The 25000-nt window shown below is 45.0% G+C and overlaps 1 protein-coding gene across 1 annotated transcript in view; it reads right to left on the bottom strand.

The window, feature by feature from the left end:
- The window catches only part of LOC149301496 (uncharacterized), a 303670-nt gene that overhangs the window by 14582 nt on the left and 264088 nt on the right, over window positions 1-25000 (bottom strand). The window contains exons 6-7 of the mRNA XM_089484296.1: window positions 20316-20949; window positions 3571-5035 (exon numbers count right to left, since the gene is read on the bottom strand). Coding sequence (XP_089340422.1) covers window positions 3571-5035; window positions 20316-20949 — 2099 coding nt within the window. The remainder of the gene's footprint in view (window positions 1-3570; window positions 5036-20315; window positions 20950-25000) is intronic.

Genomic DNA, 25000 nt, shown 5'->3' with positions numbered 1-25000 from the left:
TGTTGGGGGGGCAGTACCTCCCTTCGAGGCTGTGAGAGTGTGTCTTGGCCAAGGTGGGCATCCAAACCCTGGGATATAAGAAAATAACAACAACAACAACAACAACAACAACATCTGGGTATTGTAGTTTTGTGAGACATTTAGCCTTCTTTGTCAGAGAGCTCTGGTGGCACAACATACTACAAATCCCCGGATTTTCCATAGCATTAAAGTATTGTCGAACTGGATTATTTCTGCAGTGTGCAGCCTTATTAGACTGCAGTTCCCAGCAGGCTGTGGTGCTCCTCTTTTTTGTTGTTGCAAAAATCCAGAAATGACTGTTTTTGAAAACATGAGTCCATTCTCAGGAGAAATGTCCAGAGTAGAGTCTGAGTCTCCTTTCTCTGGACTTCCAAAACCCCAAACTGACCCTGAGAGCATCTGGTCTGACCCCCAACTCAAGGAAACTTGGGAATCCTGAAAGTTTAGATCAATTACTGAATTATTGAATTATACAAGGAATAGTGATCTCAGGGTTTTCCTGAAGGTCAGTGTGCAGAAGCACAACATTATTTTAAAAATATTGTGCATTAAATTACCTTCAGTCTATGTCTATGAGATGCATATGAGACATACATGGATCCTGTCTCCCAGTATAATATCCCATTAGACATACTGTATAAAAATATACCAAACTCTGAAAAACTCCAAAATCCAAAATACATCTAGTCCTCAGCATTTTGGGTAAGGGATATTATTATCATCATCATCATCATCATTGCATGACCTTAGCATCACCATGGGAGAGGTGCAGAGAGAGAGGGATGGTCATGTCCTGCTTCTGAGGCTGAGAGAATGTGACCCTCACAAAAGAGAATGTGGGAGAATGAGGATCTGCTGAACTTTTCCCCTGCCATGTGCTTCTCCTTTTGTCTCTTGTCCCTTTAGATTGCAAGCCTGAAGGCAGGGAAATATCTAGTAATTTGTAAGCTGCTCTGATAGCCTTTTGGCTGAAGAGCTGGGCATAAATGATGATTATTATTTGACATCCCCACCTCCTTCTTCTCTTTTGTGAGAATTTGAATGGCAGAGCATGATGTAAAGTGGAGAAGGCTCCCTCCTTTTGTTCTGTTTTGTTTTTCAAAACAAAGCTGTGAGTGAGAAAAGATGGGGGGAATCACACTAACAAAGGAAATAGCCCTTGGTAAAAGCCAGGATGAATGGTAGCTTTTCTTACGCAAAATACCCAAATACTGGAGGTCGCATTTTTCAGCTCAAAGTCTCTCTCTTCCCTTCATTTTGAAACTATTAAAAATAAAATTCTTACTCATTGATCGAGAAGTGCTCAGAAATTTCTTCTCTCTAAAATGTTATCGAAATTGTCAAATTAGGCATATTTCTCCTAATTTTCGAATTTGGAGACTATTCTTTACATCCCTACCACTGAGAGATCCAAAAGCATCAACAGGGTCACACTTCACATGTCAATGCTCAAACAAAGATCATCTACTAAGGCAGCCTCGTCTCCATATCCCATCCTGAAGCCAGTTTAATAATAATAATAATAAACTGTTTATTTATATCCCACTTTTCCTTAGTAGATCAAAGCGGGTTAGTTTGAAATGGGTCTAGATAATCTGTTTCATCTAAGACCACTAGGAGTTGAAGAGCAACTGCCCTCTCAATCATCTTTCTTAGAAATGGAAGATGTAAGACCAATCTGCAATGGTTCATGTCCAAGGGATCTAGGGTGGGCGTCCCACCACTTCTTTTCAGCAAGATGGAAAATAGCCCTCCCTAAGAGATGTATCTATGATATATCTCAGGTGAGTCCTAAGTGCATTTCCTCCATGGATGACCAGCCATGAAGGGCAAGGGTCCAGAGGGGAAGTTGTCTTCTTCGCACTTCTAAGGAACGTGTCCACATCCTTGGTAATCAGATTCAAAGTGATCCAGTATGATCTTATTTATGGAGTCACTGGACACCTCACCTTTAGCCTCTGTAATAATGTTGACATCCAAGTCAGCTCTTATCTGAGAGATTTTATCTGCAAAATGGTAATTTAAAACATCACAGTGAGCTGTGGAAGGCTCTAGTAATGGGTTCCTGGGGGAAGGTACCTGTACCCAGAACTGGGGGAGGGGGGATCTTTCTGGGGCGGTTGGTCTCTCTGATGGGCCTCCTCCACAGGGTTGTTGTGAAGGTATGTATGTGGGTGCATGTGTCTACTCTGGATCCTATAGGCCTCTAAGTCTAGTTCTCAGGTTGCCAGGAGGGTTGTCCTTCTCCCCAGGAGGGGATTTGGGTTCCCTCCGTTTGTGACCTCTTGGCTGTGGCCTAAATTGGAGGTTTTTCCTCTCCTCAGACAAAGCCCCCTCCCCCCAGGGGAAGCCCCCCACTGAAAAAATGTTATTTCCAATGCTATCCTCTGTGATGCTCTTTATTTGGCACAAAAATCTTTTTCCCCAGCTTTGTTTGGGGGGAGGATGGGGCTGCTTTCCTTCTTATAGCCCCCCGAAGACTCTCTAGCCATTCGTCCGAATGAAAGAGACTCTCCCCCACTTTCCTCCCTCAGAGTGTGAGGGCAGCAATGGCTTCAGATGTGGAGACTGCGCATGCGCACATGCCCCCAAAGGCCCCCCTGAGCATCCACAGGAATATGTAGGGCCTTGCTGCTGATTATTCTGCTGGCCGCCTTTGCAGGAAGGGAAGGAGTGTGAGGGGATTCAGTGACCTCCCCTTCCTTCCTTCCTTTGATGAGAATTGGATGAGGCTGGAATGGAGCCCAAGGTAAGGAGCTGGACTCTGGAGGGAAAGGCAGGGAAGGAGGCTCTGCATTGTGAATATAGCTCTGTCTGTCTGTGTGGATATATATAAGAGTGTGTGTGCGTGTTGTGTGTTTGCTTCTTACGGCTGCAAATGGAGCTGAGGACTGAGGAAAGAAGAAAGTGTCAGTTTTGGGCAAATTCAGAACTTCTATGCATCGAAGAGTCCAGTGTGTTGAAACAACAAAGAACTTTACTGAAAACACATAGTCATAAATTCAGTATTTAAGCCAGAACTGCCCACTCCAAAGCAAACAATACATTAAAACACCAAAACCAAAACTCCACCCTTTACTATACTTACCCCACCTCCAGTTCCCACAGTCTATGCTCCACAGTTAACCAGCCCCCCCTTTAAAATTCCCAGAAACTAGCCCTCTTTCTAGCACTACCAGACCCCAACTTTTGACAGCCAATATCCCACACATTCCAAAAGCTATCCTTCCCATAACTATTCTAGCCAGCTGTAATAAATCCCAGCCCCCCATCTACCTAACCTATACCACGACCCCCTATCCCCAGCCAAATTTATAACCCAAAGGAATTATCTATACTAATAGCAATTAAAACCTAAACTTAATAAAATATAACTTTAAAACAGACATATGGACAGACAAACACAAAAAATCACAAGGGTCATTTCTTATCATCACTGAACTGAAAATATATATTTTTGTATTCCTTCTTGACTTCTTGTTATATCATTGTTGGGATTTGTGTGACTTCTCTCCTGTGTGGCTTCTTTGATGTTTCACTTGGGCTGACTTGTCAGAAAAACATTTCCCACAATGCTGGCAATTGTATGGCTTCTCTCCTGTGTGGTCTCTCCAATGTGTCACTAGGTTTGACCTCCGAGAATAACATTTCCCACAATGCTGGCATTTGTATGGCTTCTCTCCCGTGTGGATTCTCTGATGTCTCACTAGGTCTGACTTCTGAGAGAAACGTTTCCCACAATGCTGGCATTTGTATGGCTTCTCTCCTGTGTGGACTCTCTGATGTGTCACTAGGTCTGACTTTGAAGAAAAACATTTCCCACAATGCTGGCATTTGTATGGCTTCTCTCCTGTGTGGACTCTCTGATGTGTCACTAGGTCTGACTTCCGAGAAAAACATTTCCCACAATGCTGGCATTTGTATGGCTTCTCTCCTGTGTGGACTCTCTGATGTGTCACTAGGTCTGACTTCTGAGAGAAACGTTTCCCACAATGCTTGCACTTGTATGGCTTCTCTCCTGTGTGGACTCTCTGATGCCTCACTTGGACTGACTTCCGAGAAAAACATTTCCCACAATGCTGGCATTTGTATGGCTTCTCTCCCGTGTGGATTCTCTGATGTCTCACTAGGTCTGACTTCTGAGAGAAACGTTTCCCACAATGCTGGCATTTGTATGGCTTCTCTCCTGTGTGGACTCTCTGATGTGTCACTAGGTCTGACTTTGAAGAAAAACATTTCCCACAATGCTGGCATTTGTATGGCTTCTCTCCTGTGTGGACTCTCTGATGTGTCACTAGGTCTGACTTCCGAGAAAAACATTTCCCACAATGCTGGCATTTGTATGGCTTCTCTCCTGTGTGGACTCTCTGATGTGTCACTAGGTCTGACTTCTGAGAGAAACGTTTCCCACAATGCTTGCACTTGTATGGCTTCTCTCCTGTGTGGACTCTCTGATGCCTCACTTGGACTGACTTCCGAGAAAAACATTTCCCACAATGCTGGCATTTGTATGGCTTCTCTCCCGTGTGGATTCTCTGATGTCTCACTAGGTCTGACTTCTGAGAGAAACGTTTCCCACAATGCTGGCATTTGTATGGCTTCTCTCCTGTGTGGACTCTCTGATGTTTCACTAGGTCTGACTTCCGAGAAAAACATTTCCCACAATGCTGGCATTTGTATGGCTTCTCTCCTGTGTGGACTCTCTGATGTGTCACTAGGTCTGACTTCTGAGAGAAACGTTTCCCACAATGCTTGCACTTGTATGGCTTCTCTCCTGTGTGGACTCTCTGATGCCTCACTTGGACTGACTTCCGAGAAAAACATTTCCCACAATGCTGGCATTTGTATGGCTTCTCTCCTGTGTGGACTCTCTGATGTTTCACTAGGTCTGACTTCATAGAAAAACATTTTCCACAATGCTGGCATTTGTATGGCTTCTCTCCTGTGTGGACTCTCTGATGCATGACAAGGACTGACTTGTAGGCAAAACATTTCCCACAATGCTGGCATTTATATGACTTTTTTCCTGTGTGGGCTCTCTCATGACTCAAATGTTCTTCTGTAAAGAAGGACAATGACACATAAGACTGAAAATCCGACTTAAGAGAGGAGTGTGTTACCCCAAGATTTAGCCCCTTTTGAACCCTCCCTATTTGAGATTAAATTAATAAAGTTGCTGTGAGTAACCCAAGCATGAACTTGTTGCTTATGCCCCTAAATCCATGGAATGATTATATCCTTACTCATAGCAGCTAGCAAAGAAGAGACTGGATGGGGACTGCCTTGAGGGAATCAGTGGAAGCAGATAGTCAAAGGACTGTTGAAAAAATATTCCATGAAACATGTGCAAATATACTTTGATTGACAGGCGGCATCATATCCTGTGAGACTGCCAGACAGTGCCGAGTCAGAGCCCAAGGTATGATGCAAGCTAACTGCAGAGGTCACTTCGTGATGTTTGACTCCAGGAGATGACTCACAACCAAGACAGTATACAGCTCACATGCGGACTGGTGTGGATTGGATTGGAGGTGTGTGTACAAGAGATGGTGAATTTGATGGAAGTTGGAGAGGAGAGCTTGCAAATATTTGTATTAATTTGCAATTCAAAATAGAGAACCTCCAAGGATTTAGATGAAATCAACTGTGTTTGTGACTTATTTTTAAGTGTGAAACGTGGTCGGTGCATTGCCAATATCTATATTTGGGTATTTGCTTCCATACTCTGCTATGTTATTGTTGAGCGGCATCTGGGAGCATCACTTGCAGATTGTGCGGAATTCAGAGCCAAGAAGGATCCAAGAGCTATGTGCTAATCCTTTTTGTCTGAGATATTTGCACCAAGCACCCATTGCATTCAATTTGGTTTCTGACCATTCTTCCCCCCAGGAAACATTCTAAAGTGAGTAAAACCTTTTTGAACACTCAGTTTCTGCCCCCAAGCAACAATTCCAGTATAAATATCTGCCCCGACTGGCTGTTCTTTGATGTCAGTCCAATTGCAGACAGTCTGTCAGTTTACATGGCTAAGCACCTCAATGCACTCGCCAACCCCACTTGTCACAGGATGTCCTGACTTCTCTTCCCATTTCGAACCCTCAGCAATTGGAATCAAGATCCGCCTAGGTAAGGCATTACCATTATGAAAGTCTTGCATCTCTTTACCATTCCAACCTGTTCTTGTTCTTGTGCATGTGTGTGAATACTTACGTGTGTGTCTGTATTTTGATTTCCCCTAAATAAAACACAAAAACCTATTTGAAATGCTTTTGGAGTTCTGTGTGCTTCTCAGCATGTGTCCCCCTTTCCTCCCTTCATAGATATTACACATAATTGCTAAATGGAACCCCTAAATATGTCTGAAAACAAAGATTTCAGCTGGTTCTCAGAAATTCACTCTGTCAGATTCGTAGCTGCCTCCCAATCCTCAAGGCCCCTCTCCTGGCCCTTCCCAGGGGTCCCTTCTGTCCGCACAGAGCTAGGGGATCCTGGCTTTGCTCCTGCCTTCCCCTCCTGGCTCCCAGATGCCTGATCCCCTTCCCTTGCTTCCTCCGCACTCCAACCTTCCCTCTTGCCCATCTGCACTGTTTCAGCATTTCACCTACAACATCTCTTCCCTGCCTTTCTGTGTTTCACATTCTCTCCATCTCTCTATCACAGAGACATACCCAAAGTGCCTGATGCATAAAAGGGACACTTTCAGGCCCATTTGTTGAGAAAGTGAGGATAATAACTATACAAATAATTCATTAGGAAAGGCAAAGCACCGGGGGGGGGGGGGTTGGGGATCTGGACTCCAATTTGGTGAGGGTCAGCAGCTAAAAAGGCCAATGTGATCCTAGGCTACATCAGTACGAGTATAGTGTTATGGCAGGGCGTTGGACTGGATGGCCCTTCTGCTTCTGTTCAACTCTTTGATTCTATGTTATAGATTCAGGGAAGTAATAGTGCAACTCTATTCTGCTTTGGTCAGGCCCCCACTTGGAACACTGTGTCCTCTTCTGGTCACCATAATTCAAAAAGGATGTTGAGAAGCTGGAGTCTATCCAAAGGAGAGCAATGAAAATGGTGAAGGATCTGGAAACCATCAAGCCCCATGAGGAGTGGTTTAGGGAGCTGGGAATGTTTAGCCTGGAGAAGAGAAGGTTCAGGGGTAGGTATGATAGCCCTGTTCAAATATTTGAAGAGATACTGAAGATGGAGCAAGCTTGTATTCTGCTGCTCTAGAGCAAAGGACACGCAACAATGGACGCAAGCCACAGGAAAAGAGGTTCTACCTAAACATTAGGAGGAACATCTTGCCAGTAAGAGCTATTCAACATTGGAATATACTCCCTCTGAGCATGGTGGCATCTTATTATTACAGTGGTACCCCGGGTTACGAAATTAATCCGTTCCGCGGAGCCCTTCGTAACCCGAAAGATTTCGCAACCCGAAAAAGCCATAGGCGCTAGCGCTAAAAGCCGCGATTTCGTGCGAAATAGCGCCGAAAAGCACCAAAAAATTTTTTCGTAAGCCGAAAAAAAAACGTAACCCGGAACAGTTTTTTCCTATGGGATTTTTTCGTATCCCGGGAATTTCGTAAGGCGGTGCTTTCGTATCCCGGGGTACCACTGTATTATTATTATTAATCTCTAAAATACTCCTTCTTGAAATTCTTTAAAGGTCTTTGAAGGCCTTTAAACAGTGTGTATTCCTGCATGGCAAGGGGCTAAACCAGATGGTCCTTGTGATTCCAATTCTATGATTCTATGGCCTGTTACAGACAGCCAAAATAAAGCTGCTTCGAGTCACAGTGGAGGTATGGTGTTTCAATGATGCATGCGTCCTAAGAGTCCAGAAGTCACACCAAAGCCACGCTGCAGCCCTAAGGACTGGAGTGTGGCTTTGGTGCGGCTTCTGGACTCTTAGGACGCATGCATCATTGAAACACCATACCTCCACTGTGACTCGAAGCAGCTTTATTTTGGCTGTCTGTAACAGGCCTATATTTCTAAAGTGGAATCATAGTGTCATGATCATGTAGAATAAAAGGGCCCTCAGTCTTCATATGAATTCAGCTTCCTTACCCACAGAGGCCACATTCTCGTAAGTCTCCATCATCACATCACTGTACATAAGTCTCTGCTTCTTCGTCAATAGTTTCCATTCATCCTCAGTGAAATATACTGCCACATCCGCAAAGGTCAACTGCAATAGAAAATAGCCCTCATCAAGGTAATGATTAATACAAGGGCGGGGGGGGGGGGGGGACATGATGCATCTCAAAAATTATTTGATCACCTCAGAATTTAGTCCAGCAAATAAACTTTAAATTCTGTTAGCAAGAAAAAAGCTACTGCCTTTGAGGTCCAGTTTGTCTCAAATTCTTTTAATGTAATATACAATATAATTTAGGCCATGGCTGGGATATTAATGATAGATTAGAATACTGACTATCCCGACACGTATAGTATATTTAGCCTCCAAAGATTATAGTGCATTTAGCCATTTGTTGCCAAATTTCAGAGGCAAATGCCATTTCTAAAAAGCAGTTTTGGGGAGCACTGTGGGCTTGAGGGCCATGAGGCCACCCCCAGTTTATATCCAGAGACATTCTCCCATATCCCCCAACATTTCACAGATGGGAATAACAAGACACATGTGGACAAGCAACGCCAGAAAGTGGTGAAGATGGTCAAAGTTGTTTATGAGGAAGATCACACAAGCTAGGAAGGGCACAGCAGTTTGCCTTTGCCTCAGACTCCTATCAAGGACAAGACCCTGTCTCCTTCTCTCTTCTCCTCTCCCCACTTTTGACTTGATGGGGTGCAAACTCCTTGGCCCTCATTATGGTGAAATGGAAATGAGCTGAAGAAGGGGGAAAGTGGGAGGAGGAGAGAGAAACCAGGACATTTGAAAAGCTCCCGAAATAATGAGGTGACAGAATATTTACCAGGACTGTCTCTGCCAAACTCGTACAGTATTTTATTTGCTTCCTTTCATAAATTGGCCCAGTAGTGACACAGATGAACCTAATAAAATAATGACTCACCCAAGAGATCTTGCACCTAGGCAGCCTCTTTCTCTCCCTCCGCCTGGACTCTGTGTTGGCCATCAGGTGGGTAGGGGTCCTGGTGGTCCTGCACTTGGGTCACTTCCAGAAAGACAGGCCCTAAAGCCTTGTACAAGGAGGCCAAGATGTAGGTCCTGTGAAAAGGGAACAGGGTTAGGATTGGCTTGGCAAGAAGCCCTGCAGCACTCCAAGACACAGAGAACAGCATCCTGCTGGTGACATACACAGGTGACATATGCCTCCTTTGGGCTGATGTAGAGATGGGTATCCCCTCCCTCCCTCTGCACCAAACAAAGCCCCCTGGACCTAGGATAGATTCACTGCAGCTCCCCTACACAACAGATATACCATGCCTTATTAGAGTCGTGGGGGATTAGGGCATGGGAAATTGGAGAGGACCCTGGCTATGTCCCAGTAGCTATAAGTGAAATGATTGCATCATTTGCTGAAACCTCCTGACTTCCCCAGTGGCCCACAGAGGAAGATGTTTTCATTTTGCTTCTGGCTACAAAAACACAGCTGGATTCCTCTCCAATACATCGCACCCAACACTCTCAGCAGGCATTGAATGGCCACGTGAGATGGTTTCCATAACTCTATGGTAGTACCTGGTTCAGTGAATGGGCAGTTGTAACCTAATTCCACATGGAGCAACACTGGAGGATAGAGGATTCTGCTGGATCAGGCTTTCTGGCCTGATGGCCTCTTATTCTCCCATTGGCCAAACCAATTGCTGTCCATTCCCCAGGGAGTTCCCCGGTCAAGCAGAGCAGGAAACGAGCTCTCTCTTCTTTGGTTGCCCCCCATGGGATCCAGCCCTCCTTCCAGGATCGGGGGGCACCAGGGGATTGAGCTGATGGGAAAACCCAATTCCCATGGCAGCCTTCTGCATGAAGAAGTCACAATTCTGAGAGTGTCTCTGCACACACTGTTGCCTAGCCATCTGGGCTTGGGAATGTCCTTTTCTAGCCACATGCAGGACTAAATCTTAGCCTGTATCCTATCCTATACTTAGTCCTGATCAGAGTAGAATCACTCAGTCTCTTGGATTTACCTAGAGATTGACTCACCAGACAATTATTGGTTCAGTGGGTCTATTCTAGGGTTAACCAACAGGATTCAGGCCTCCTCAGAATTTATATTCAGATAAGTTGCAATAGAATGTAGAAAATATATATACATAATTATATATTGTATAAAATTCATTGTATGTACTTTAGTTTCAATAAAAAATATTTTTTTAAAAAGCCTTTAAATGCAAGAATGTTAATTTTTCCATGCTGCGTCATCATCACTGATGAGAATTTTATTTCTCTTAAATGCAGAGGAGGAGAAGAAGGAGGACCTTCTTTATGGAAAGCTTCTATAGCAGATCATTAAAAAGAGAGTTTGTGAACATCTAGAAAACATGCCATCGTCACAAAAAGTCAACATGGGTTTCAGAGAAACAAGTCATGCCAAACAAATTTAATCTCCATAGATGATCTTGGTAGATCAAAGGAATGCTGTGGATACAGTATAACTTGATTTCACTAAGGCCTTTGACAAGTTTCCCCTTGTCATTCTGGCAAACAAGCGATTTTGGGCTGCATCAATAGAAGTATAATGTGTAGATCAAGGGAAGTAACAGTGCCACTCTATTCTGCTCTGGACAGGTCCCACCTGGAACATTTTGTCCAGTTCTGGGCACCACAATTCAAAAAGGATGTTGAGAAACTGGAGTGTGTCCAAAGGAGGGCAACTAAAGTGGTGCAGGATTTGGAAACCATGCCCTATGAGGAATGACTTAGGGAGCTGGGGATGTTTAGCCTGGAGAAGAGAAAGTTAACAGGTGATATGATATCTGTTTAAATATTTGAAGGGATGTCATATTGAGGAGGGAGCAAGGTTGTTTTCTGCTGCTCCAGAGAACAGGGCACAGAACAGTGGATGCAATCTACAGGAAAAGAGATTCCAGCTCAACATTAGGAGGAACTAAGTGACAGTAAGGGCTGTTCGACAGTGGAACACACTTCCTCCTTGGAGTGCAGTGGAGTCTCCTTCCTTTGAGGTCTTTAAGCAGAGGCTGGGTGGCCATCTGTCAGGGATGCTTTGATTGAGAGTTCCTGCATGGTAGAATGCGGTTGGACTGGATGGCCCTTGAGGTCTCTCCCAACTCTACGATTCTTTGATTCTATTATTTATATTCCAGGTGGAGAAACTCTGGCCCCTGGGCTGGATAAGACCTGTATTTCTTCAATGATCTGATCGATGGCCGCCCCCATTATGCCCCCTTCTCCATTTAGACACTGGTGAAAATAATCATTTCATTTTTACAAATGAGAAAAATCTCTGAGCTTAAGTACTGTGTTTATATTATTATTATTATTATTATTATTATTATTATTAATAATAATAATAATAAATTTATGTATATACCACCTTTCCGAAAAGATCAAAGCAGTTTAAAAATTGACAATTATAAAATGTGTGTGTTTGTGTGTGTCAGTCGTAGCAGTTGCATGAAGTATGCCCCTCCTCCCTCTGCTTGCTAAAGCCACACAGAAATTGAGGCATGTACATTTGTGTGCATTGTTTCTGAATGGATCTATTGTCAAAATCACAATTTCTTCACTTTTCCTTGTATATTTTTTAAAAAGATGCACACTGCTGAATATGTTGCACTTATACAACAAAAATCTATAAATGTATAGGTTTATGAGTGAAGATTGCAGCCTGGATTATGCTCATTTTGGGGAAATGAAGACCTATGTAAATTCATTATATAAAAACTTCACAAAACTGTAGTAAACAACATGTACACACATAGTCCCCACACAAAGGACTCACTGGTGCACTGTGTGTCTGGGGTCTGGAAATCTCACTTCCATCATTTGGGAAGATAATGCTGCCAGACACTCAATTTGGGGCTTTATGCTGCAAAGCATGGGCTCAGTCTCTCAGCTGCAACCTTTCCACACAATCCTGGACTGAAACATTTAAACAAAGGTCCTCTTTCAGCTCCAGGAATAAAGACCTACCTTCAGTACAAAGACCCTGATTCCTGCAGCCCCAGAAAGGGCTCTTCTGCAGTCCTTTATGGCCGGAGCTTCCCTGGGTCAGAGGCCGTCTCCTCAGCCGTAGAGAAGGGTTGCTCTGAGTGCGAAGGAGGAGGAGGTCCAAGGGCTGAGGGAGGGAAGGCAATGGGAAAAGGTCAGTGCCAATGGCCATGGAGGGCAGAAGGTGACAATGCCTAGGAAACTCCTCTGAGTCCCAGCCATTCTAGGAATGAGTGGCAGGAGTGAGTCCAGGGGCTGAGGGGTCTCCTTTCCCAAAGGGGGAGGCAAGGACCGGTTCCCATGGGACTCTGGGCCCCCATGACCTCTGAGCAAATCTATGGGATACGCTGCCTCCAAGAGCATTGGAGGAGTCTTTGGCTGGATGGCCATCTGTTCGGAGGACTTGGAGGGCAGAATGGGGCTGACTGTTTGGCCCTTGGGGCTCCCTTCCAGCCCTAGGAACCTATGAAGCCTACCTTACAAGGCTGTTGTGGGAGTTAATCACAAGACAATTACTACACAAGAATGGCCACCTTTTAGCAGCTTACAATAAAAATATCCATACAATACAATAAAAACATCTTTCATTATGTCCCAAACCCTTCCTAACACTCCCATCCAAAATAAAATGCCATTAAATTACTGGACAGTTATTAAAACAATTATTAAAAACAGGGATAGTAGTCAAAGCCCAATGTTTGTGCATAATAATAATAAGGCTTGTATTAAAACTATCTTCCTATTTCTGATCCCTTTTAAAACCGATTTTCCCCAGAAAGAGCAGAGCTTTGTAATAACAAAACCCTCTCAGAAAACATACACACAAAAGACACACAAAGAGACACACTTCCTTCCTTTTGGCCCAAGGAGCCTGGCCTCCTTCTGACTCTGGAGCCTCAGGAGAGAAAGAGAAGACTCTGTTCAACTGAGTAACCAGAGAAGGTTCTGGAACATTATTCCCCACAGTCACAAGCAGAACAAAATGGCTGCCAGAACAGGAGGCAGGGACTGGGATTCCAGCCAATCAGGGCCAGGGATAGTGGGATGGACTGGGATTCCAGCCAATCAGGGCCAGGGATAGTGGGATGGACTGGGATTCCAGCCAATCAGGGCCAGGGATGGTGGGAGGGACTGGGATTCCAGCCAATCAGGGCCAGGGATGGTGGGAGGGACTGGGATTCCAGCCAATCAGGGCCAGGGATGGAGGGAGGGACTGGAATTCCAGCCAATCAGGGCCAGGGATGGTGGGAGGGACTAGCACTCCAGCCAATCAGGGCCAAGGATGGTGGGAGGGACTGGGATTCCAGCCAATCAGGGCCAGGGATGGTGAGAGGGACTGGGATTCCAGCCAATCAGGGCCAGGGATGGTGGGGGGGACTGGGATTCCAGCCAATCAGGGCCAGGGATGGTGGGGGGACTGGGATTCCAGACAATCAGGGCCAGGGATGGTGGGAGGGACTAGCACTCCAGCCAATCAGGGCCAAGGATGGTGGGAGGGACTGGGATTCCAGCCAATCAGGGCCAGGGATGGTGAGAGGGACTTGGATTCCAGCCAATCAGGGCCAGGGATGGTGGGGGGACTGGGATTCCAGACAATCAGGGCCAGGGATGGTGGGAGGGACTGGGACTCCAGCCAATCAAGGCCAGGGATGGTGGGGGGACTGGGATTCCAGCCAATCAGGGCCAGGGATGGTGGGGGGACTGGGATTCCAGACAATCAGGGCCAAGGATGGTGGGAGGGAGGGGATTCCAGCCAATGGCAGCCCTCAGAGTCTCCTCAGGAGGCGATCAAGTGTAAAATACATATCATAAAAACATCACAAAGTATAAACATTCCAATTCCAGTAATCTCAGGGCAGTCATGCTCTTATGACTGGAAGTAAACATATACACAATTGTAATTCCATATACATGCGGATGTTGACCAGAATGTGGGAGGTGTATACATCCAGACTAATATGGCTATGTCTTTGAATTATATTTATAGGAGCTTTTATTTGGTCCTGTCCTCCATACTGAGGTGCCCTGTCCTCCTTTTATGACATCTGGTCACCCTGCCCTTCATGTGCTCATTCACCACTTACTTTCAGCAGTTGAGATAAAGTGCATGTTATCACTTCCAAGGACCTGGTATTTCCCCCTTGTTCCGGACTGACCCTCCCTGGTTTCATTTATGTCCTCCTCAACTGTCATCTCGGCCTCAGAGGGAGCCATCAGGCAGACCCAGCAACATCAGGGACTGCCTGAAGGAAGAGGCCCCTCCCTCCTCAACTGTCATCTCGGCCTCAGAGGGAGCCATCAGGCAGACCAGCAACATCAGGGACTGCCTGAAGGAAGAGGCCCCTCCCTCCTCAACTGTCATCTCGGCCTCAGAGGGAGCCATCAGGCAGACCAGCAACATCAGGGACTGCCTGAAGGAAGAGGCCCCTCCCTCCTCAACTGTCATCTCGGCCTCAGAGAGAGCCATCAGGCAGACCCAGCAACATCAGGGACTGCCTGAAGGAAGAGGCCCCTCCCTCCTCAACTGTCATCTCGGCCTCAGAGGGAGCCATCAGGCAGACCCAGCAACATCAGGGACTGCCTGAAGGAAGAGGCCCCTCCCTCCTCAACTGTCATCTCGGCCTCAGAGGGAGCCATCAGGCAGACCAGCAACATCAGGGACTGCCTGAAGGAAGAGGCCCCTCCCTCCTCAACTGTCATCTCGGCCTCAGAGGGAGCCATCAGGCAGACCCAGCAACATCAGGGACTGCCTGAAGGAAGAGGCCCCTCCCTCCTCAACTGTCATCTCGGCCTCAGAGAGAGCCATCAGGCAGACCCAGCAACATCAGGGACTGCCTGAAGGAAGAGGCCCCTCCCTCCTCAACTGTCATCTCAGCCTCAGAGGGAGCCATCAGGCAGACCCAGCAACATCGGGGACTGCCTGAAGGAAGAGGCCCCTCCCTCCTCAACTGTCATCTCGGCCTCAGAGGGAGCCATCAGGCAGACCCAGCAACATCAGGGACTGCCTGAAGGAAGAGGCCCCTCCCTCCTCAACTGTCATCTCGGCCTCAGAGAGAGCCATCAGGCAGACCCAGCAACATCAGGGACTGCCTGAAGGAAGAGGCCCCTCCCTCTTCAACCGTCATCTCGGCCTCAGAGGGAGCCATCAGGCAGACCCAGCAACATCGGGGACTGCCTGAAGGAAGAGGCCCCTCCCTCCTCAACCGTCATCTCGGCCTCAGAGGGAGCCATCAGGCAGACCCAGCAACATCAGGGACTGCCTGAAGGAAGAGGCCCCTCCCTCCTCAACCGTCATCTCGGCCTCAGAGGGAGCCATCAGGCAGACCCAGCAACATCAGGGACTGCCTGAAGGAAGAGGCCCCTCCCTCCTCAACCGTCATCTCGGCCTCAGAGGGAGCCATCAGGCAGACCCAGCAACATCAGGGACTGCCTGAAGGAAGAGGCCCCTCCCTCCTCAACTGTCATCTCGGCCTCAGAGGGAGCCATCAGGCAGACCCAGCAACATCAGGGACTGCCTGAAGGAAGAGGCCCCTCCCTCCTCAACTGTCATCTCGGCCTCAGAGGGAGCCATCAGGCAGACCCAGCAACATCAGGGACTGCCTGAAGGAAGAGGCCCCTCCCTCCTCAACTGTCATCTCGGCATCAGAGGGAGCCATCAGGCAGACCCAGCAACATCTTGGACTGCCTGAAGGAAGAGGCCCCTCCCTCCTCAACTGTCATCTCGGCCTCAGAGGGAGCCATCAGGCAGACCCAGCAACATCTTGGACTGCCTGAAGGAAGAGGCCCCTCCCTCCTCAACTGTCATCTCGGCCTCAGAGGGAGCCATCAGGCAGACCAGCAACATCTTGGACTGCCTGAAGGACGAGACTTCTCCCTCCTTTAACTGTATTTTGTACTGTATTACGATTTTACTGTACACCGCTATGATCATCGCGGAATAGCGGTCTATAAATAAAACATATTATTATTATTATTAATGTTGTTGTTGTTGTTGTTTGTCTTCAAGATACTGCTACTTATGGCAACCCAAAGGCAGTGTGACCAGATGTCCTCACAGGACAAGGTGCTGCAAAATACAAGACATTCAAGAAAAAATGTAAGGGCATTACCAAATAAAAGCTCAAAACGTTCATATATGTGTCAATTCGTGTTTCTTAGTCATGCTATAAATGGAGGATGTTTTGAAATTCCTCCTGGACAGAAGAAGGTTGGAATGTAGGACCTGTCCTGTGAAAGGAGGAGGCCTGGTCACCCTGGCCTTCAAGTTGTTTTAACTTTGGGCTACCCTAAGGTGAACCTTGGCAAGTTTCTGCCATTGCCATCCTCTGAGGCAGAGAGAGCCACTTGCCCAAGGTCGCCCAGAGGATTTGAACTCTCAAACCACTACACCACACTGTCCCAGTGTGTAATACAACTCTTTAGAGCATGGAAGAGGGTGGGTTGTGCATGAAAGTGCTATCCTGTTTAAGAATTCACTTGAAGTTATATATATACACACAAACACACACACACACACACACACACACACACAGGTGCATCCATGTGCATTCATATGTACCCCCGTATTTCTTCATCTGTTGTTGTCCATTGTTCTGGTTCCGTGTTCCAGGTGATGCTGGAGAAGAGGCCCTGCCTCCAGCGGAACCAGAGGCTGCAGGCGATGAGGAGAGGGACTCCTTGCCCAATGCATCGCTCACCAGGAGGGCCAGCACCAGGAAGGTAAGTCCCCCCACCTTCACAAAGGCCCCATTCCCACTCCCTCATTTGCCCTGGACAGAACTGGGCAGATCCGCGTGCCCCCATATTCAATCTCCCCGGAAACAAGTTCCTATTACCCTTTACCTCAATCAGGGGAATCTACCCCCTGAACTTGACCTGATCATGACCGGGGCTGAGTTCATATTTGCCGGCAGCAGGGAAGAGCCAGTTGTTTCCAAAAAGAAAGGGTCAATAGTCCGCTTTCAGAAAAGCCGCGCTAAGGGGGATTTGCCCTAGATCTCTTGCGCAAGCCCCTGATCGAGTTGTGTTAAAATCAGCGTGAGTATGAACTTCTGACTTTTAAACCGGTTTGGGAACCGGGGTAAAACATAGTCTGAATGGCCCCTACATTTAAGGGTGAAGGGAGCAAGAAACAACAAGCAAAGTCTAAACACTTCCTTTTACCATTGCAGCACTGGAGCATGTCGCCACCCTCAAACTGTCAATCACTCCACTGCAGCAAGGCCAGGAGCAGCACAGAATGTGGCTATACAACTCGGTGTGTGGCACTCCCCACAACAATGATGTGGGTCTTCCTTTTCTTATTTTCAAAATGTTTTATTACACTGAGATATTCCCATGATAGTATTTAAATTACCAAATATCGACCAAATATTAACTATTAATTTAACGGAATGTTATCGCCCTTTTCTTCAAATGTTTTAAGACAACTCCATTCCATTTCTAAATATCCTTTTGATTTCCCTCTTAGTAAGGCAGATACTATATCCATATTTCTAGCGTCATGTATCTTAATCAACCAATCTTCGATAGAAGGATTAATTGCAGATTTCCAAACTTGAGCAAATAAGATCCTTGCACATGAGACCATATATAAAACAATTATATTGTATTTTACTGACTTTATGTTGTGTGTCATGTTTAGTAAAGATCACTTTGGTTCAAAGGGAATATTTATATCAAAAATATTTTGGATGCTTCCATGAATCCTTTGCCAGAATCCTTTAGCTTTAATGCATGTCCACCAATATGAAAGGAGCTTCCCTCAGGTTCTCCGCATTTCCAGCACTTAGCATTTCCAGTTTTGTATATCTGGTGGATTTTGGGGGGTCAGATACCACCTGTATAACATTTTGATGTAATTTTCTTTATAGTTTTGGCACAGAGTGAATTTATTTGTTCCTTTCCAGGATTTTTCCCATTCCTCTATAGTTATAGTTCTATTTATATCACGTGCCCATCTTACCATGCTGTGTTTAATAATTTCATCTTCTAGATCGCTTTCTTTTAATAGTTTATAATATTTGGATATGTGTTTACCTTTTTTGTCATCATAATTTTATCTATTTCATTGTTATCCATCGTTAACTCAGGAGCTTTATTGTCTGCCTTAAAACGATTGTTTAATTGGTTGTATAAAAACCAATCCTTCATGTTTCCTTTTTCATTAAGTTCTTCCATAGATTTCATATTGTATTTTCCTTCTGGTGTTTTGTTTATTAAATCTCCGTATCTTAGCCATGGAGTATCTTTGTCCTTTGTTCTATTGTAATAGGCTTCTTGCAATGACACCCAAAATTGATGACTCATTTTATACCATACTTTAAGCAATGATCTTCTTATAACATGATGGTTAAAAGCGTTATTATCTTATGGTTTTGTATACCACATATATGCATGTATACCAAGATTCAGGTTAGCTTTTTCTATATTCAATAAATTCTTGTTTTCTAATTTGAACCATTCTTCTAACCATTTGAGACAAGCTGCATAATAATACAGCTTAAAGTTTGGTAAGTTACATTCCCCCTTGAAGCAAAGATCATTTACTAAGGGAACCATAACAGTTTTGACTCCGTATCCCATCCTGAAGCCAGTTTGAAATGGGTCTAGACAATCTGTTTCATCCAAGACCGCTTGGAGATGAAGAGCAACTGCCCTCAAAATTATGTTGGTTAGAAATGGAAGACGGGAGACCGGTCTGTAATTGTTCATCTCCAAGGGATCTAGGGAGCGTTTTCCCATAAACGGCCGTAACACCGCTTCCTTTAAGCATGATGGAAAATAGACCTTCCTAAGAGATGCATCTATGATATATCTCAGGCGATATATGAAGGGCAAGGGTTGAGAGGGCAAGTTCTCCTCTTCACACTTCCAAGGAGCTTGTCCACGTCCTCAGTACTCAGATTCAATTTGATCCACTATGATCTTACTCACAGTCACTGGATGCCTCACTTACAGCCTATGCAATAATGCTGATGTCCAATTTGGCTCTTATCTGAGAGATATTATCTGTGAAATAGTCATTTAAACCATCATAGTGAGCTGTGGATTCTGAGGGGAAGGTGCCTGGGTCAGATCCCAGAAAGCTTCAGCAGTCCCTTTATGCTTCTCTTCCCTTGACACGTTCACTCCTTTATTCCTTCCTTCTTCTCTTTTAACGTAGATCCCTTCAAGGGGGCCCAAGGCCCTTTCAGCATGGTCCCCGAACTGGGAGGTTCCTCCAAATGACCAAGGGCTCTCCCCACTTCCCTCCCTCACAGCAGGCTGCGAGGGCAGCAGCTTAAGGGGCTGAGAGTGTGTATGCGCAGATGCCCCAAAGGCCGCTCCTGAGTATGTGCAGGGATTGTAAGGCCCTTGCTGCTGCTGCTGCTGTTTATTCCACTGTAGGCCTTTGGAAGAAGGGAACGACTATTACCTTTTTTTCCTCCTTCCAGAATGGAGCCCAAGCTGCAGAGCTGGGCTCAGGAGGGAAAGCCTGGGAAGGCTCTGCTTTGTACATATAGCTCTGTCTTTTTGAGAGTGTGTGTGTGTGTGTGTGTGTTTGCCTCTGTTTTATGGCTGGGAATGGAGCTGAGGACTGAAGAGAGAAGAAAGGGTCAGTTTTGGGCAAATTCAGAACTTCTGTGCATCAAAGAGTCCAATGTGTTGAAACAGCAAAGAACTTTATTCAGAACACATAATCAGAAATTCAGCATTTAAATCAGAACTGCTCTCCCAAAGCTAAACAATACATTAAAACCCCAAAACCTAAAACATCACCCTCTTCCAAACCTAGCCCCCACCTCCAATTCCCACAGTCTATGCCCCACAGGTAACAAGGCCCCTTTGTCATTCGCAGAAATTAGCCCTTTCTGTTAATACCTGCCCCCAACTTTCTTCAGCCAACATCCCACAAATTACAAAAGCTATCATTCCAAAACTATTCTAATCAGCTGTAACAAATCCCACCCCTCTGTCTAGCTAACCTATTCCACCACCCATAATCCCCAGTCAAGTTTATGAACTAAAGCAATAATCTATACTAATAGAATAAAAACCTCAACTTAACAAAATATAACTGAAAAACATAAACAGACATATGGACACAGAAACCTAACACACAAAATCACAAGGGCCTTTTCTTATCACCACAGGATTAAAAATATATTCTTTGTAATGCTTCTTTACAAATATAATGTTAGTTCAATTCTGGGATTTGTGTGGCTTCTCTCCTGTGTGGACTCTCTGATGTTTCACTAGGTTTGACGTTGAAGAAAAACATTTCCCACAACGCTGGCATTTGTATGGCTTCTCTCCTGTGTGGACTCTCTGATGTGTCACTAGGTCTGACTTCTGAGAGAAACATTTCTCACAATGCTGGCATTTGTATGGCTTCTCTCCGGTGTGGACTCTCTGATGTTTCACTAGGTAGGACATTGAAGAAAAACATTTCCCACAATGCTGACATTTGTATGGCTTCTCTCCTGTGTGGACTCTTTTATGTATCACTAGGTCTGACTTCCAAGAAAAATCTTTCCCACAATGCTGGCATTTGTGTGGCTTCTCTCCTGTGTGGACTCTCTGATGTCTCACTAGGTGTGACTTCAAAGAAAAACATTTCCCACAACGCTGGCATTTGTATGGCTTCTCTCCTGTGTGGACTCTCTGATGTCTCACTAGGTCTGACTTTGAAGAAAAACATTTCCCACAACGTTGGCATTTGTATGGCTTCTCTCCTGTGTGGACTCTCTGATGTCTCACTAGGTGTGACCTCCGAGGAAAACATTTCCCACAATGCTGGCATCTGTATGGCTTCTCTCCAGTGTGGACTCTCAGATGCTTGACAAGGACTGACTTGTAAGCAAAATATTTCCCACAATGCTGGCATTTATGTGACTTCTTTCTTGTGTGGATTCTCTCGTGACTGACAAATTCTTCTGTAAAGGAGGACAATGACAGACAAGACTGAATCTCAGCGTTAAGAGAGGAAAGTCTTGTCCCAAGATTTAGCCCCACGTTCACCCCTCCCTATTTGAGATTAACTTAATAAAATTGGTGAGAGTGACCTGAGCATGACGCTGTTCTGGATGCCCCAAATCCATATAATGATTGTATCCTTACACATAGGAACTACCAAAGAAGAGATTGAAGGGGAACTGCCATGAGGAAATCAGTAGAAGCAGATAGTCAGGCAGTTGAAATATATACCATTAAATATATGTAAAACTATTTAATTGAAAAGTGGCATCATTTCCTGTGAGACTGCCATAGAGTGTTGAGTCAGAGCACATGGCATGATGCAAGCTAACTGCAGAGGATGCTTCATGCTGTGTGGCACCAGGAGATGACTCACAACCAATACAGTATACAGCTCACATGCGGATTGATGTGGGTTGCAGTTGTGTGCACAAGAGATTGTAAAGTTGATGGAAGTCAGAGAGTAAAACTGGTAAATATTTGTTTTCTATTGCAACTCAAGATAAAGAACCTCCAAGGACTTGGAGGAAATCAACTGTGTCTCTGAGTTATTTTTAAGTGTGGAAAGTGGTTAGTGCATTGCCAATACCTATATCTGGAGATTTGCTTCTGTACTCTGTTATTATTGAGCTCTGGGAGTGTTGCCTTCAGACTGTGCTATACATTGGCTTGTGAATGGGACCAGAATTCAGAGCCATGAAGGACCTAAGAGCGGGTGTGACAATCTTTTTTGGTTGAAGTATTTCTACCAAGCACCCATTACATTCATTTCAGTTTCAGACAGTACTTTCCCCACCCAGGAATCATTCTAAAACATTTTAAACCTCTTCGAATGCTCTGTTTCTGCCCCCAAGCAACAATTTTAGTATAAATATCAGCCCTAACTGGCTGTTCTTCAGCGTAAGTCCAGTTGCAGACAGACAGTCCATTGGTGTACATTGCTAAACACCTCGCTACACTCGCCAGCCCCAGTTGCCATTGGAGTTACTGACTTCTCTCCCCTTCCTGGACCCTCAGCAATTGGGATCAAGATCCATCTAGGTAATGTATTACCATTAGCAAAGCTTTACACTATTTACCACTCCCACCTTTGTTACCCAGTTCTTGTGTGTGTGCATGAACACTTATATGTGTATATGTGTGTGTATGCATATATTTTGCTTTTCCCCTAAATAAAACACAAAAACCTATTTGAAATGCCTCTGGAGTTCTGTGTTCTTTCAGGCCTGGTATAGTTGGGATGAATCCTGAGGTCACTGTTGCCTCAATCTCTCCTTTGAGCTAAGTATGAAATTCCCCTAAAAGCATAACATTTGGGTTTGTCCTCCCCAGACTCCAGCAATTCGAGTGACAAAGGGCCTCTGGAATCAACCACGGAGCTAAGCAAATTCAGGTTGGAAAAGAGACATTAGAGAAAAAGGAACTTTTGTGTCACCCTTTCCTCTCTTCATAGACATTGCTCATAATTGCTAAATGGAACCCTTAATATGTATGAAAACAAGGGCCTGATTTCGAGTTCAGTTCTTAGGTTCAGTGCTCTACATGGGGCTACCTTTGTTCCAAGTTCGGAAGCTTCAGTTAGTTCAAAACGCGGCAGCCAGATTGGTCACCAGAACATCTAGGTCAGACCATATAACACCAGTATCCCTACATTGGCTGCCAATTAGCTTCCGGGCACAATACTAAGTTTTGGTTATTACCTTTAACAACTTCTCACAGAGCGTACACAGCCATGGCCCCCAAGTTATGAAACAACTTGCTGAACGAGATCTGTCTTATCACCACCTTGGATGCTTTCAAGAAAGCACTTAAGACGGATCTCTTCTGGCAGGCTTACCCACTTGTAAAGAACTTAAGGAAAACCAGTCAGTTAAGAGCCTCCACAACTGCTTCCTTTCCCCAAGCCATTCTAGGCCCCATTATACTTACCAACTACTTAAAACTACTAGCATTTAAACTACTAACAATCCCCCCTAAACACCAATACCATTCTGGATGAACCACAGAAGTTGGTTCTGACAATTGGCAGTTTACAATGCGGTATTAAGAATCCTTATAAAGTGGAGAGCAATAGTGCCTCACTGACCTACAACTTCAAATATTCTACAGGATGTTTCTATCACAATTAAACTACGCTTGAAAGGGATCTAGGACTCCTAGTAGACCACAAGTTCAACATAGGCCAACAATGTGATGTGGCGGCTAAAAAGGCTACATCAATATGAGTATAGTTTCTAGATCAAGGGAAATAATAGTGCCACTCTATTCAGCTTTGGTCAGGCCTCACTTGGAATAATCCTGTGTCCAGTTCTGGCCTCCACAATTCAAAAAGGATGTTGACAAGTTGGAACATGCCCAGAGGAAGGCAACCAAAATGGTGAAGGATCTGGAAACCATCAAGCCTTATGAGGAGCAGCTTAGAGAGCTGGGTATGTTTACCATGGAGAAAAGAAAGTTAAGAGTGGATATGATATCCATGTTTAAATATTGGAAAGGGTCGTATTGAGGATGGAACAAGCTTGCTTTCTGCTGCTACAGAGAAAAAGAGACACCACAATGGATGCAAGTCACAGAAAAAGAGATTTCACCTAAACATTAGGGGGCACTTTGGGACAGTAAGAGCTCTTTGACAGTGGAATATACTCCCTTAGAGTTTGGTGGAGTCCTCTTCTCTGGAGTCTTTAAACAGAGACTGGATGGTGCTTGGGATGTGTATTTCTGCATGGCAGAAGGGGGTTGAACAGGATGACCCTTGTGGTCTATTCCAACTCTATGATTCTATAATGCTAGTGGATTCCGGTTCCTTACCCACAGAGGCCACGTTCTCATAATTCTCCATCATTATATGATTGTACATAAGTCTCTGTTTCTTCGACAACATTTTCCATTCGTCCTCAGTGAAATATACTGCCACATCCGCAAAGGTCACCTGCAACAGAAAATAGCCCTCATCCACAGAGTGACTAAGCAAAAGGGGAGGAAAGCACATGGTGCATCCAAATATTATTTGATCACTTTAGAATTCAGTCCAGGAAATAAACTTTAAATTCTGTCAGCCAGAAAAAAGTTACTGCCTTTGAAATCCAGTTTGTCTCGAAGCTTTTCAATATAATATATAATATACACTATAATACACAATATAATTGAGAACATGTTTGGGATACTGATGATGGATTAGGATACTGACTATCCCAACACATACAGTATATTTAGCCACCAAAGAATTGTGGTGCATTTAAATATTTTTTGCCACATTTGAGAGGCAAACATCATTTTTAATAACTGTTCTGGGGAGCACTGTGGGCTTGAGGGCCACTGGGCCCACCCCATATTTATATCCAGAGATGTTCTCCCATAGCCCCCAACGTTTCACAGATTGGAAAAGCAAGACACATGTGGACAAGCAACACCAAAATGTGGTCAAGATGGCCAAAGTTGTTTATGAGGAAGTTCACACATGCTAGGAAGTGCACAGCAGTTTGCTTTTGCTTCAGCCTCCTGGGAAGGGCCATACCCTCCTTCTTTCCTCTTCTCTCCCCACTTTTGAGTTGATGTGGTGCAAACCCCTTTGCACTCCTTATGCAGAAATTGAAGTGAGCTGAAGAAGAAGGAAAGTGGGAGGAGGAAAAAGAACCCAGGACATTTTAAAAGCCCCCAAAATAATGGGGTGACAGAAGATTAACCAGGACTGTCTCTGCCAAACTCGGGCAGTATTTTATTTGCTTCCTTTCATAAACTGGGACAGCAGAGACACAGATGAAGCTAATAGGATAGTGACTCACCAAAGAGTTGTTGTACCTCGGCAGCCTCCTTCTCTTGGAGCCCAACTCCCTCTGGTTGGCCTCTGTGTTGGCCATCAGGTGGGCAGAGGTCCTGGTGGTCCTGCACTTGGGTCACTTCCAGAAAGACAGGCCCCAAAGACGTGTAC

The sequence above is a fragment of the Sceloporus occidentalis genome, unplaced genomic scaffold (genome assembly GCF_023333645.1).
Source record: "Sceloporus occidentalis isolate IW3139 unplaced genomic scaffold, rSceOcc1.0.p SCAF_21, whole genome shotgun sequence".
Classification (NCBI taxonomy): Eukaryota; Metazoa; Chordata; class Lepidosauria; order Squamata; family Phrynosomatidae; genus Sceloporus; species Sceloporus occidentalis.
The sequence above is the reverse complement of the archived record's forward strand: the minus strand, read 5'-3'. Positions and strand labels throughout refer to the sequence as shown.